The sequence below is a fragment of the Xenopus laevis genome, chromosome 3L (assembly GCF_017654675.1).
Source record: "Xenopus laevis strain J_2021 chromosome 3L, Xenopus_laevis_v10.1, whole genome shotgun sequence".
Classification (NCBI taxonomy): domain Eukaryota; kingdom Metazoa; phylum Chordata; class Amphibia; order Anura; family Pipidae; genus Xenopus; species Xenopus laevis.
Window position 1 is genome coordinate 129390736 of NC_054375.1, and position 16211 is coordinate 129406946.

The window sequence follows — 16211 nt, forward strand, 5'->3', positions numbered from 1 at the left end:
TCCGGCAACGATAAAAACACAGTGCGCCGCCCGGGAATCGAACCCGGGTCGCAAGAATGGGAATCTTGCATGATACCACTACACCAGCGGCGCTAATAAGCATTTGCTATTTATTTCAATGACTAAGAACGGTTTCCCCCCCCCCCCCAATCATTTTATATTGAGTGTATTCTTAGTATTCATCTGGTTCAATTTGGCACCATGTTCCATGTACTTTTATTTGTATTTATTTGTTTTTTGTTTAAAGGGGTTGTTCACCTTTGAGATAACTTTTAGTTTGATGTAGAAAGTGATATTCAGAGATAATTTGCAACTGGTTTTCACTTTTTATTATTGAAGGTTTTCGAGTTATTTAGCTTTTAATTCAGCACCTCTTCAATTTTACCCAATCTGGTAACTAGGGTGCAGATTCCCCTAGCAACCATGCGTTGATTTGAATAAGAGACTGGAATATGAATAGGAGAGGGCCTGAATACAAGAATCAGTAATAAAAAGTAACAATAACAATACATTTGTAGCCTTACAGAGCATTTGTTTTTTTTAGAAGGGAGTCAGCGACGCCCATTTGAAAGCTGCAAAGAGTCAGAATTAAAAGGCAAATAACTATAAAACTATATAAAAAAATAAAATAATGAAAACCGTTTGAAAAGTTGCTTAGAATTGGCTGTTCTATAACATAATAAAAGTTACCTTAAAGATGAACCATCACTTTAAACCAAATAAAACCTTAATCATAACAGTTAAGCAGGTCAAATATGGCATATATTGTATTTTATGCAATACTTGTATGGTGCAAAGCAGCGGCGTAACTAAATGTCACTGGGCCACACAATTTAGGGCCCCAAAATATTGATAAGTTGGCCTTGCCTACCAATATATATTTAAATTGCTCAATTAGGACCTCACTGGGCCACCTAAACTTCTGGTCCCCCTGCACTCCTGGGTCTAACTGGCAACTTCTAGGGTCTGCTTCCTCTGTAGTTACGCCCCTGGTGCAAAGCCCCAGTCAAGTAGGGCTGATTCACTAATCTTGGTGTTGAATTGCATCAATGTACTTACACCAAAGCATCAAGCTGTTTCCATCAAGCTACCCATTAGTTGCTACGGGTAGATTATAAAATCTTTTTGGCAGCTGGCAGGATTACCTTCACCTCTTGTATCAGTATTTTTTTTTTGTGCATGTATGAATGGGTTGCCTTGTTAATAACTCAGCTGAAGGGGGCACCTAAGCTAAATGCATGCTGTGCATACCCTCACCAGGGCAGCTTTAATAAAAGGGCAAAAGGGGCAATTTCACAGGGCCCATTGTCGGCCCTCTCGTGTGCAATACATTTGGAATGAAGACACCCCCTCATTTTAACCACCTGGAACATGTTCTCCTTTTAAAATCTTTAATATCACCTACTTTTACTTCTATTGAAAAAAAATGCTTATAAGGTATAAATTGCTAGCACCCATAGCATGTGTTTTGTGGTGTCCCGTGCACAGTGTTGGACTGGGACACCAGGGACCCACCAAAAAACCTTAGATCAGAGGCCCACCCAAAAACCTTAGACCAGGGGGCCACTCTCAGTACTATTATTCTTCCTCTCCTCACTCAACCTTTATTCTCCTAGTCACTTTTCTTTACATACTATAATCGATTATTCCATCTATTTAGTCTCTTTGTTCTCATAGAAATAGGTAATGACCATGAAATAGGCCAAATGTTTAGCAGCATGAGGGGCCACTGACACCTGGGCCCACCGGGAGTTTTCCTGGTATCCTGGTGGGCCAGTCCAACACTGCCCTTACACAGGTGGGTTGTGGGGTGCAGCTTGCATATATACTATCAGGGCCGAGCACAAGTTGAGGAGGTTTTTTCCCCCCTGGTGTAGGAGCTACATAATTATATGACATTTTTTTAGACTGTGTCAGACTACATCCCACTATCAGAGTTGTATTTTCTATATAGGCACCCATGCCTAGGGGGATAGCTTTAGGGAAAGCTCTCAGAGGTCTATATAGAAATAAATATTCCCCCAGAAAGTGGCAGAGCTGAGGCAGGGTACCCCTGGTTTTGGCAACTGTACAGACAGACTGGATACTGGGGTGAGGAGGGCAGGCGTGTAAAATAGAGGAACATACCTCCCAACTGTCCCTTTGTCGGAGGGACAGTCCCTCTTTTCACAGCTCAACCTACTGTCCCTCACTTGTACTGGAAAGTCCCTATTTTTTCTGCACTGAACAGCCAGAAAAAGAAACAAAGTTTCTCACTTAATTGGCTTTTAGCAGAAAGCACAGAACACCTAACAGGTGCAAATAAGATACTTTGTAACAATTTTGAGACACAAAAAAACTGTTTAGATAAGGAGAAATATTTTCAAACTTTCATAACCTGCCAAATTTTGTAAAACAAACACGGTAATTACGGGGTGTGGCCACAGAAAGGGGCGTGGTCAAACAATCTCGCTGCGCTACGTGCGGGAAAAAAAATGTGTCCCTCTTTTAACTTCCAAAATGTTGGGAGGTATGGAGGAAGCAGACATTGGGCTTTACAGAAATCACCACTCCGATGCCACGATCAGACAGGAACGTTTGCGTGCACACCACAGCAAGCAGACACGAGCATGAGCGGGGGGACGGACATTATTAGTGTGCACACTGGGCCCCCACCAAGCTTCCTTTGTGAGGGGGGGTTTCTTTTGTGTTTTTTCATTTTTTTTTAATCCCCTGGCCATCAATGTATTATTTTAGTATTCTATAGGCCCCTGCAACCAATGTTTTTTTTATAATATTCTTTGGGGCCCCAATTTTTTTAACTTGTAAGGGAGGCCCTGGCGCCAATGTTTTTTTAAAAAATATTCCTTGGGGCCCAATTTTTTTTAACTTGTAAGGGAGGCCCTGGCGCCAATGTTTTTTAAAAAAATATTCTTTGGGGCCTCAATTTTTTTTAACTTGTAAGGGAGGCCCTGGCACCAATGTTTTTTGTAAAAAATATACTTTGGGGCCCCAATTTATTTTAACTTGTAAGGGCGGCTCTGTTTTTTTTTAACTTATAGGGGGGCCCTAGTCACCAATTATTTTTTTTAACTTGTAGGGGGGCCCTGACCACCAATTTTTTAAAAAAACTTTTAAGGGAGGCCCTGGCACCATGGTTTTTTTCAACTTATAAGGGGGCCCTGACCATCAATAGATTTTTATTTGTGTGTGGGGGTTACCTTTTTTTTAGCACTGATTTCTGTGTGGTCTTTTAACTGTTGTGTGGAGAGGACGGGATCTGGGGTGGGCGGTGAAAAATTTTGTTGTACAGGGCCTGTGATTTCTAATGGCGGCCCTGTGTGTCACCTTCTAAGGGCAGAGAAACACGGTTAGATTCCGGGAGATTTAGTCTTCGGGGCGACTAAACTCCCTGAACTGCCTTCCCCTACTTTCCTGCCAGCTAGAATGTAAATAGCCACCGGGATGGCACTCAGATTCCGAAGTCGCCCGAAAACTTCCTCGTTAGGCAACCTCGGGCGAATTCGGAAAATGAATCGCTCCAAGTGCCGTCCCGCTGGCAATTTACATTTTAGCCGGCGGGAAGGCAGGGGAGGCAGTTTGGGAAGATTAATCGCCCCGAAGAAGAGGAGACACAAACACTAAACTTTAAACTAAAGGTCGCCATAGACACAAAGATCTTTCGTTGGTGAACGATTGATTTCAGTGCAATCCTACCAATTCGTCAAATTATTGTGAGGTTAGTGGGAATCAAACCATTGTGCATCTTACGATTTTTTGTCTGACATCTGTCAGAAAATTGATCGGCCAGGTTACAAAAATTTGAATTTTTTCTGCATTTTTGCCGCCCCTGGTACCTATTGGGGCGCTGCCGTCTGAGGCGACAGTCTCAAGTTGCCTCATTGGCGAAGTGCCCCTGTTTACAGGGGATTTTCATTCTCCTTCCAGGCGTGACCGGCGTAAAGCGTGTGCGCCTGTGCAGAGGTGCACAAGCTCATTGGAGCGGGGGGTTGGTGCGGGCTCTGCAGCAGTGTGGGCAGTGGTCCGGAGGGGGGCCCTGAACTGCAACCCCGCTGGGCCCCCCAGTCTGACCCTGCCCTCAAGTAGGGTTGCCACCTAGCCGGTATTTTACCGGCCTGGCCGGTAAAAATGATGGTTGATCCCAATGTTATTAATAAGAAAAAAGATAAATATATAGGAAGGCCGGTATTTTTTTTCCAGAAAAGCAACTAGGGTTGCCACCTTTTCTGTAAAAAAAAATACCAGCCATCCTATATTTTTAGGATTTCTCCCAATTAATAACATTGTCCTCAAGCCAAATTTTAACGGCTAGACTGGTAAAATACTGGCCAGGTGGCAACCCTACTGGAACCCTATATACGGCCCCCCGGACCTGCTTCTGTGCTAAAAGTTGAAAGTTCGGAGGGGGGTTGGCATCGGCCCCTAAAATACTGCTGATTACATAACAACTGGAAACAGTTCTTTCATATGAACAGTGACAGTTTTGAAGCACAATAAGGCTGCAGGCTTGTAGCATGGCTCCAGGTTATCAGAGTATATTACAACCCTCCATTTTACATTTTTCAGGGGACCAGAAAAAAATGGTGTAAAAGGCGGGAAGAAGATGTAAAATGTATCATGGATTATAGGTAGGTGGCACCACAAAAAAATTGTAAAATGAGGAGAAAATTTAAAATCGAGTGATTTCAGTGTATTTGAAAGTGAATCACTGGATTGACGAGGGAATATGCTTTGCTATTGCGGGACGGCTGAGTTGCACTTCCAATTGTGAGCAGCAGGGGGCAACATCCTACAGACATATAAAGGAGAGCAAGAGCCAGTCTGCCATTTTCACTGCCTTCTGCGGTCATGTGACCTTGGTTTGCGAAAGAGGCTGAAAGTGTCAGGAAGGATTGCAGCATGGGTTTCGTCTCAGCAGGAGGGCTGCTCTGCACTGCTCTGATTCTCACCACTCTGCGGCCTTGTATAGCGGAGGAGCCGAGGAGCCCGCCTAACAAGATAGGTGAGGATGCGCATGTGTAAACTGCTGCCGGTATCTCTATGGTAATGACAGAGGGGTGCACAGGTTTTGCAGGGGAAGGAAGGGTATAGCTGAAATACAGAGTCACACAGGTGAGGAGCTGCTATAATAATAAATAGGATAAGATAAGGCCTGCACAAGGGAGACACTTACTGGGCTGCTTGGGGCCCTTTATGTTGAGTTTACACAAAGTCTTGCAGCAGGTTCCTATATGCAAATTATCTTCTTCTCCCCCTTATTCAAATAAGTTCAGAACAACTCCCCCTGTATAGAGAACAGTGCCCCCACCAACCTCTGCCCCCGCTGCCTCACTATAATAATAATATAATAAACAGGCTGTATCATAATTATTAAATGGGTGGTTAAGTTTTGGGGTTATTTACTAAAATCCGGATTTCTCATTTTATAAAAAAAACACAAGCCGATTTTAGTTTATTTATTGATTAAAAAAAACTTGAACATCTGAGATGGCAGAATTTCAGCTTTGTGTCTTTTGATATATTTTTTTTTTTTTTTGCAGCGTCGGGGTATATAAATTTGAGTTTTCACATGGAAAAAATTTCAAATTTTTCTAGATTTTAACATTTAGATTTTAAAGGGGACCGGTCACCCTATGAAATAATTCCAAATAATTTTTTTTATTATGTTAGTTGAGCAAAACAAAATTTACCAACACTACATTTATTACTTACGTTGTTTATTTCAGTCTTGGTATTAAACAATCACAGCACGCAGGCAGGAGCCATTTTGTGGTAGCGATTTCTACCTGTATGTTAGCCTCCCATCGACTTAAGTTGGCCATAGACGCAAAGATCCGTAATTTGGATGTCGCCAAACGAGCGGATCTTTCCCTGATATGCCATTTAACGAGCATGGCTATATCGGGGTAAGATGTCGGCACTCTCCACACACGATCCTTGATTCGTACGATAGGATCTGTGCGTCTATGGCCAGCTTTAGACTGTAAGCTCTACGGGGCAGGGACCTCCTTCCCACGATGTCTCTTACCACATAGCACTTAAATTCTTTGTCCTATGATTCTGTATATATTATGTGATTTGTCTCCCCCGTGTGTGTGTGTGTGTATCTGTGTATCTGTGTATCTGTGTATCTGTGTATCTGTGTATCTGTGTATCTGTGTATCTGTGTGTATCTGTGTATCTGTGTGTATCTGTGTGTATCTGTGTGTATCTGTGTGTATCTGTGTGTATCTGTGTGTATCTGTGTGTATCTGTGTGTATCTGTGTGTATCTGTGTGTATCTGTGTGTATCTGTGTGTATCTGTGTGTATCTGTGTGTATCTGTGTGTATCTGTGTGTATCTGTGTGTATCTGTGTGTATCTGTATATATATGTATATATATATATATATATATATAATTTTTTTTTTTTGTACTTTTATGCACTGTACAGCGCTGCAGCTCCTTAACAGCGCTTTACAAATAAAGTTATACATACATACCGTTATTAAGACAAGTTGTATATCGCCCAAAAATCTTGTGTATGGACCAAATTATAGAGTGTGAGGAGCCAGAGGGAATGTGGGGAGAGCAGTGACATCTGGGAAGTGCTGAATAGAACGTAAAAGTAATTGACTGCCCCACCACTATGCCTAAAGCATGGTAATATTTGATTGATAGCTCAGATATTTAAACACCTTTTATAACCGGTATGGCTGCTTTAATGAAAAAAACAATTTGGGTTCCATGTTTAATTTGTAAATTACTTTTGTTATACAGCTTTTTGTGTGTAGGTCCACTTTAATAAATAACACCCTATATGTGTTATAGAATGGCTAGTTCTATGCAACATCTCAATTAGCCTTCAGTTCTTCTTTTTATAGTTTTTGAATTATTTGCCTTCTTCTGACTCTTTCCAGCTTTAAAATGGGGGTCGCTGACCCCATTTTAAAAAAAACCAAAACAATGCTCTGTAAGGCTACAAAGCATTACTGTTGCTACTTTTTATTACTCTTCTTCAGGCCCTCTCTTTTCTATTTTCCAGTCATTATTCAAATCAGTGCATGGTTGCTAGGGTAGTTAGGCTAGCTACCTGATTGCTGAAACTGCATACAGGAGAGCTGCCCAATAATTAAAAAAAAAAAAACACAAATAATAAAAAATGAAAACCTCTACATCATACTAAAAATTAATTTAAATGAGAAATGCCCCTTTAACATGTATTTATAAGCACTAACACATTCCACAGCACTGTACAGTATATGGATATATACATTGAACATATAATTACATAAAAGAGGTAACGATACAGCGCTGCCAAATATGCTGGCGCTATATAAATAAATGTTAATAAAATGAAAAATGCCCTGCCCAAAAGAGCTTACAATCTAAAAGCTTTGCATGGTTGTACTTGAGGTTATCTAAATGTATGAAAACAGAAACCCACTGGATCAAGAACGTTGACCTCTTGCCAGGCCCGGACTGGCAATCTGTGGGTTCTGGCAAATGCCAGAGGGGCTGCTATAAGGTCCCATAGAAAGTCATTATTTAGTGGGCTGGTGGGGCTGATTGGGCCTCTGTGTACTTGAAATGCCAGGGCCTGTTTTAATTCTCAGTCCGGACCTGCCTCTTGCCATCCCCAAGCAGCAGCATAACTAATGGGGAGCAGCCCCGGCAGCATAATCTTGTGTGCCAGCTAAAAACATATGGTTTCACTGTTGCAGCAATTGTAGGTGCTGGAATCGGAGGTTCATCCGCTGCCTATTTTCTGCGTCAGACGTTTGGCAAACATGTCCAGATTGACTTATATGAGAAAGAAGAGGTTGGGGGTCGACTGGCTACTTTGGAGATGGAGGGGAACCTCTATGAGGCCGGGGGGTCTGTTATTCATCCACTGAATATCCACATGAAAACTTTTGTGAAAGAGCTGGGTATGTATATTGTATTTGGGTTATTTAAATGAATTAAGATGAGAGTGTGTGTGTGTGTGTGTGTGTGTTGATGTATATGAATTAATATAAACCTGGTACAGGTATATACAAGAAAATCATAAACATTAAATAAACCCAATAGGCTGGTTTTGCTTCCAATAAGGATTCATTATATCTTAGTATGGATCAAGGACAAGGTACAGTTTTATTATTACAAAGGAAATCCATTTAAAAAATTAGTTTTATTTGTAGGTATGCACCGAATCCACTATTTTCAATTCGGCTGAACACCCGAATCCTTCGCGAAAGCTTCAGCTGAATACCGAACTGAATCCGAATCCCACTTTGCAGATGCAAATTAGGAGTTGGAAGGGGAATACATTTTTCACTTTCTTGTTTTGTGACAGTCACATGATTCCCCTCCCTGCCCCTAATTTGCATATGCAAAATAGTATTTGGTTCGGCAGGGCAGAAGGATTTAGCCGAATCCCGAACCAAATCCTGGATTCAGTGCATCGCTAATCGATGGATAAAATGAAGTCTATGGGAGATGGCCATTACGTAATTCTAAGCTTTCTGGATAACAGATCCCATGGTTTGGACCCGAGGCGACTTAAAAAGGAACAGATAAATGGAGGACACTCTGTGTAGGATAAATTGAATCAGAATATATCAATAGACATAAGGTGCAAAAAAGCCCAGAAATACACCCACATGGTATTTCTAAAATACTACTCGACTGTTATGGGCCTGCACACTGAAAAATAAAATTTACACACAAAGGTGGTACTGCAATAAGGATTTATTTATCATACACAAAAGCACATTTAAGAGTATATATTGAAGTCCAATTTGAAAAAAACAATAATAATTATCAAATACATACCATCAATTTGTAACCAGATTATGTAAGTAATACAAGGAAGCGGATACCCTTGCCAGAAAGTGAGAATCACCCCCGACATTTCGGTGTAAAGCCTTATTCTAGAGCAGTGTTCCCCAACCAGTAGCTCGCTAGCAACAAGTTGCTCTCAGTCACCTCAATGCAGGTGCTTATTTTTGACTTCCAGGCTTGGAGGCAAGTTTTGGTTGTATAAAAACAGAATGTACTGCCAAACAGTCTCCTGTAGGCTGCCAGTCCACATAGGGGGCTACCAAATAGCCAATCACAGCCCTTATTTGGCACCCCAGGAACTTTTTGCATGCTTGTGTTGCTCCCCAAATCTTTTTATTTTTTGAATGTGGCTCACGGGTAAAAAAGTTTGGGGACCCCTGTTCTAGAGGAATTCTCAATGAGGCGACATAAAGACGTGATTTAAATTGCTTTAATCGCGTCAATTACCAGATTTTTTTTTTTTACAGAATATCTATGTTTGTAGATAAAAAGTGAAAATGCCTCTGTCTGACGTCCTAAATCTGACCACCCAACAGGTCTGTCGCCTCGCTCACCCTCGAATAGTCTGGTTGGGATCTACAATGGAGAGCAGTTTGTTTTCCAAGAAAGCGAATGGTTCCTGATTAATGTCATAAAAATGCTGTGGCAGTATGGGCTGAATTTCCTGCGAATGTACATGTGGGTGGAAGACATAATGCATAAGTTCATGAGGTACTTTCCTGACTTTATTAAAAAAAAAAAAAAAAATCCCTATACAGATATGGGACCTATTATCCACAATGCTCGGGACCTGAGGTTTTCCGGATAACAGATCTTTCCATAATTTGGATCTTTGTACCTTAAGTCTACTAGAAAATCATGTAAACATTAAAGGAACCCAAAAGGCTGATTTTTGCCTCCAATAAAGATTAATTAAATCTTAGTTTGGATCAAGTACAATGTACTGCTTTATTATTACTTAGAAAAAGGTAATCCATTTTTAAAAATTTGCATTATTTGGATAAAATGGAGTCTATGGGAAACGGCCTTTCCGTAATTCGAAACTTTCTGGATAACAGTTTTCCGGATAATGGACCCTATACCTGTATACATATCTATTAAATCAGTTGGCAGTACAGCTGAGTAGTAATTATCAAGAAAGCTCCAAGCTCCTTTGAAGATGATCCCAACTACTGGACTTATTCATTTTTTGTTTACTGCAGGATTTATCGCTATCAAACCTTCGAGTATTCATTCTCCAGCACAGAGTCTTTGCTTCATGCTATGGGCGGGCGAGACTTCACTGCATTCCTAAACACAACAATCAGCGAGACGCTGGAGAAAGCTGGCTTCTCGCACAGATTCATTGAAGAGATAGTGACTCCCGCCATGCGAGTCAACTATTTGCAAGGAGTCAAAATTAACAGCTTTGTCGGTGAGTTCTTTATAGCGGTTACAAAAACAGAGTGGAATAGAAAAAACCTCTGTTGCATTGACAATGCAGATTGTAATGGAAAAGCCTAGAATGACTATGGGCATGTGACCTTTAGAGGCACATTTATCAAAGGTCGAATTTTTAAAAAAAACTCCCATAAATTTGAAATGTATTCATAAAATCGAATTCTTTTAAACTCGACCCGAAAACTCAAATTGAATTCGATTTGAGTTTTAAAAACTCGATTTGAAAAAAAACTTGAATGTTAGGAAGGCTGCAAACAGCTCCAAATTAATCCCTGGACCTCTCCCGTTGATTTAAACAGCAATTTGGCAGGTTTTAGGTGACGAATAGTCGAAATTCGGGGTTCTTAAAGGGCCATAGTATGACGAATATCTCAAATCAAATTCTAATTTTTAAACTCCCTAGTCGAATTTGACAGTTTTGACCATAAAAAAAACAAACAACATTTTAATTCGACCCTTGATAAATCTGCCCCTTATTCCTGTTTGGTCATTCCAACTGGCCTCCATCTGTTGTTGAAATACAAGAGTTGTACACTTCATCAACATTTGGAAGCTACAGATTTGACACTAATTATTATTATTATTATTATGTATTTATTTCTTTTACACTTCAGGCTACTTCTCTCTTCAATCGATGAGATAAGTCTGAAAGTGTCTCTATACCTTTTTTTCTTTTTAATATTTCCTTTTTTCACTGGAATAGCTAATTTGTTATAGTATAATTCAATTGGTTATAATCCAATGGCAAAAAACCAGAGGGGTGGATCTTATTGGGTGCAGTCATTTAAACAGGGATAACCTTAACTTAATAGTTTGTACAAAGAAATACCAGATCAGGTATAACTCTGTAGTAAGGACAATTACTGACCTGTTAGGAGTTATTTGCTTACCATTATGGGGCATATGTGATCATAATGAGCAGTATAGCATTCTAAAACTGCTCTATTCCGCTTAAATTAAGAATCAAGTAGCAGTTATCTTGAAGAATAAAACCACTTGTATCAGTTTAGAAAGCAGCTACAGGGTTGTTGTTCATAACCATTTAGTTAGTTCAGAACTGGTTATCTAATACTCTACCTCTGGGTCAGTTCAGTATCTGCTGGTTTTTAAACTGTAAGCTGGGAGCAGGGTTCACCTTCCACCTTACCGGCCTTCCTATATATGTATCTTTTTTTTTTTTTTTTTTTTTTCCTATTAATAACATTGGGATGAACCATCATTTTTACCTGCCAGGCCGGTAAAATACCGGCCAAGCGGCAACCCTAGCTGGGTGGTTTGTGTGTTGAGCAACAACAGGACCAGTTGCGGTCATCATACTGTATTATAGGACTGAAACTCCAGTGTTTGTTAGACATGTAATCTGCGTAAGCAGTTTGTAACCGTCATCTTCAATTTATGGCACCTCAGCTTTGCTGATAAGTTGTACAGCTAAAGACAAAGGTTAGAGATCTCTGCTGTATAGTGGCACTTCAGCAGTGTAAAACCAGTGAAGAAAAGGGTGGAGCAGCAGAATGAGTGGGAAATTAAAGGTTCTATGAACTAAAAATTAAAGAGATATATAGGATGAGTGAAATAGTTGTAAACATGAGTGGGTCAAGAAAATGTTTTAATATTTTGCTAAGAAGGGTGGGTCAACCCTTGACCATATTACAGTTATTTTTAGAATCGTCTTTTGTCAATGAAAGTTTAATTTAATGTTTGCTATGACATACCTGTAGTCTAGTGCTGTGTTGATGGGGATGGCAGCGATGACAGTACCCTGACTGCTAGCCAATAGTAAAGCAGAAGGATTATATCAACAAACCTCCAGCCAATAGTGAAAGAGTTGAGAAATGGCAACAAATGCACCTACTGCTTTACTATTAAAGGAGAACTAAACCCTAAAAATCAATATGGCTAAAGATTTTATATACTGAACTTATTGCACCTGCCTAAAGTTTCAGCTTGTCAATAGCAGCAATGATCCAGGACTTTAAACTTGTCACAGGGGGTCACCATCTTGGAAAGTGTCTGCTGTTGAGAAGCTAAGCTTTGGGGATGTCTCAAATTATCAAGCAAAAAATTAGGTGGGTCTGTAATATAAGCTGATGTTACAGGGCTGGTTATTAAATTCTGGTGCTAGTTGCACTGGTTTCTGTGCTGCGATGTATTATTAAACAGCCTTATATTGTGACATTTCTATTCTATATGTACTGTATATTGTGAGTGGATCCCTAAGCTCAGTAAGTGACAGCAGCACAGAGCATGTGCAGTGAATCAGCAGAAAAGAAGATGGTGGTTGCCTTGGGCTGGTACAGAAGCATAAAACATAATGTACAACATTTCTAGCTACTTCTTTAGTTAAGCTTTAGTTCTCCTTTAAGAAGTGTTGAGGGCTTCTGACCAGTGTGGTCTGCAGCAAGGGGAATGGCGATCTAAAAGAAGAGAAGGAGAAATTAGAAAGCTCCTTTATTGGCACAAGGATAGGTGTTTTTTAGGGGTTATTCACCTTTGCGTTAACTTTTAATATGATGTAGGAGTGATATTCTGAGACAATTTGCAATTGGTTTTCATTTTCTATTTGTGGTTTTTGAGTTTATTTAGCTTTTTATTCAGCAGCTCTCCAGTTTGCAATTTCAGCAATCTGGTTGCTAGGGTCCAATTTACCCTAGCAACCATGCATTGATTTGAATAAGAGACTGGAATATGAACAGGAGAGGCCTGAATAGAAAGAGCAGTAATAAAAGGTAGTAATCACAATACATTTGTGGCCTTACAGAGGATTTGTTTCAGTGACCCCCATTTGAAAGCTGGAAAGAGTCAGAAGAAGAAAGTAAATAATTGAAAAACCATAAAAAATAAATCATGAAAACCAATTGAAAAGTTGCTTAGAAATGGTTATTCTACAACATACTAAAAGGTGAGCCACCCCTTTAACTTTCATATATGTCTTTCTTAATAGGTGCTGTGTCTCTGGCTGGCACTGACTCTGGCCTCTGGTCTGTAGAAGGTGGTAACAAGCTCGTATGTACAGGTCTACTCTATGCTTCCAATGCCAATCTAATTCGCGGCACTGTCACATCGGTGCAAGAGAAAACTCGTTCACTGAAATCTGGTAAGTGCCGCCTTTCAAAAGACAGACCTGGTATTATTCGTTCAACAATGCTGTACCAAAACCAAATCGGGTATTTAAACATTAAATAGGAAGACTACCAGAAAACTGTGCACACAAACATAAACATGCAACATGCAATTTTTTTTGCCAGCAACATTAGTTTAAGCACTTGGCTAACAGATGGACAGTATAAGCAACCATTTTTATTATAATTAAAGTTCTAGATAGGAAGATGGACTCTATTCACTATCACCCTCCTGTTTCATGCTTTGTTTCAGATATTTGTTATGTTAAGGTTACATAAGAAATAGTTTTGTTAAATATAGCAATATACATTTTCCCATTAATCCATATTTTCCATGGAACGGAATACTAACCGTGTTTTTATGGATGTAGATCATATTGGGAAAACACCACTAAAAGTAGACCTCAAATTAGTAAAGTACGGTCAATCCTGCTTTAAGTACTGTCAATCCATACCCTCACAGCAGGTTGGTGAGCTGCTGGCTTCTGCTTGCTTGAGAAATACTTATAAATATATTACTGATATTGTTAGATGTGATTCAGCAACAGCTATAAGGGTGAAAATTGGATAGCCTTGTTCTGTAGTGTAATTTTTAGAATATACACTTAAACCTGATTAAAGGAGAATTCAACCCTCCACTAAAAAAGTTAGGGGCATTTCCCCGGGTTAGCAGCTAGGCTGGGGGGGGAGGAGGGTGGGGGTCTACATAGGGTAGGGGGTAAGGTTAAGGGTTGAATTCTCCTTTAAGGACAAAGAGACGGCAGATCTCAAGCATAGGTCTCCTACACAAGTAGACATCATTGGGTACATTTCTGATGCCTTCTGTAAAGTTCCTTCTGTTTTCTTGATCCTGCAGGAGATACTCTGAAATTTTATGAGGTGAATTCTGAGACGGACAATGGTTCCCAACAGGTGCTGTACGACATTGTTATCATTGCAGCTCCACTTAACAAAGGACTTTCCAGCATAAAATTCCTAAACTTTGATCCTCCCATCGAGACCTTTTTCAAGCCCTACCAGCAAACAGTCACTACTTTCATCCATGGGCAGCTTAACGCTTCATTTTTTGGGTGCCCAGAGCCTTGTTCAAATGAACTGTCTGATATCCTAACCACAGATAACCCCAATCTGTTTATTAACAGCATTCGTGCTGTGTCTCCAGTGAAATCTACAGGAGAAGACGCCTCAAAATCTACAGACCTTAAAGTGTGGAGGGTGTTCTCGCCTGAGCCTCTGACCAAGGATCAACTGCATCTGCTGTTCAAGTCTTACCACGCTGTTAGCTCAAAGACATGGCTGGCATATCCTCGATACAACCCCCCAGAAAAGATGCCTCCCATCATTCTTCATAACAGGATCTACTATATCAACAGTATCGAGTGGGCAGCTAGTGCCATGGAAATGAGCGCTGTCTCAGCCAAGAATGTGGCCCTGCTCTCCCACCATCGATGGTATGGCAAAGATCAAAAGATTGACCAGGAGAATATATCAGAGAAGCTCAAGTCCGAGTTGTAATTGGTTTCCTCTATAAAGAGGCTAAGTGGTCTATTTTGTTCTTTTTTCCCTTTTTTAATTTAAAGGGAAATACTTAATGCCTTTGATAACTAGAAAAAATTATTTTAGTATATGGGGTGAAACACATTAAAGGAGAAGGAAAGTCAACAATCACTGGGGGGTGGTACCAAAAGTTAGCCCCTCCCCTTCCCCAGCGATTGTTTTCACTTACCTGATAGAACTGTCCCAAGGTATCAGAAGAAATCTGACCCTGCCTGGGATTCTTCTAAGCAAGCGCCACGGAGCTTCTTCCTCCTGCTTCTTTTTTTCGTGTGGTGTGCCTGTGGAGTAGAGTGAATAGGCGAAGTTTAACAAAAAGCCGTATTTTTCACTCTACTGCACATGCGTCTGCCCTGGGATAGCAAAGAAAGAAGAATAGTGGAGGATTGCTCTGTGGTGCGTGCTGAAAGGATACACTGGGGCTGGTGAACGAGCTAAAGATTGTAAGTTTGCGGAGAGGTGGTTATTATGGCTGCAGCGGTTCAGGTGCGGGTATACCTGTGGGTCGGGTATCTAAATGTCTAATCTTATGCAATATTGTCTACTTTGCTCCTTTTTAAAGTTTTATGAAACCCGTTTCTGCCCGCCCACTTTTGATGACGTCACTTCCGGTTTGCAGCACTGTCACTTCCTGTTTGATGGTCGGTGGGTTGCGGACAAGGCAGTTGCGGGTCCGGGTTGGGTAGCGGATCCAAGTGGCTAAATACGCGGGCTGTGGTTCGGGCTGTGGTTCGGGCTGTGGTTCGGGCTGTGGTTCGGGCTGTGGTTCGGGCTGTGGGTCAGGGTTGGGTCAGGGTCTTAGAAATTGGTTCCACGCAGGACTCTAGCTGCAGATATACTTTGTCTCTAGAGGGTCAGAATTTAAAGACAAAATGTAAATAAAAATGTATATTGGAAATTTCGTTTAGGCCATATACTAAAAAAAAGGGATAATTTGCAGTATTCCACACCTCTACTGCTATGGTCTTGTAGAGCACAACTACTGTCACTAGGTGCTGCTGAATTTTCAGCATCACCTTGTGACCAGAGAACCCCTAATTAATTGTTCTGCATTGTAAATGCACTTATAAAATGCTCCAATCACATACCTTTCGATGTTTTGCACTACATAAAGTAGGGGGCCATTATTGGCATGTATCCAACTACAGGCATGGAATCTGTTAGGGCTATTCCACACGGGGAGATAGCCACGCGTTTGCGGTCGCGGCGACAAAGCGCCGCGCCAGTCGCCGCGACCGGCGCAGGCAACAGTTTTGTATGGGCGCCTATGTAAAAACGCCTGTGCTAACCACAC

The 16211-nt window shown here is 40.8% G+C and overlaps 1 protein-coding gene and 1 non-coding gene across 3 annotated transcripts; one reads left to right on the forward strand and one right to left on the reverse strand.

The window, feature by feature from the left end:
• Positions 1–22: 22 nt before the first annotated feature.
• Positions 23–93, reverse strand: trnag-ccc. The gene has a single exon. It is a non-coding gene; the product is annotated as a tRNA-Gly (tRNA).
• A 4730-nt stretch (positions 94–4823) lies between these two features.
• On the forward strand, positions 4824–15969 carry pcyox1.L (prenylcysteine oxidase 1 L homeolog). Of its 2 annotated transcripts, XM_018253393.2 has the most exons (6): positions 4824–5002; positions 7703–7909; positions 9341–9515; positions 10007–10218; positions 13186–13338; positions 14220–15969. In XM_018253393.2, the coding sequence occupies exons 1-6, from the start codon at positions 4900–4902 to the stop codon at positions 14876–14878; spliced, it is 1509 nt and encodes a 502-aa protein (XP_018108882.1). In that variant the 5' UTR covers positions 4824–4899; the 3' UTR covers positions 14879–15969. The 2 variants fall into 2 exon arrangements, with proteins under 2 accessions (XP_018108882.1, XP_018108883.1); XM_018253394.2 differs by lacking the exon at positions 7703–7909.
• The last annotated feature ends 242 nt before the right edge of the window (positions 15970–16211 follow it).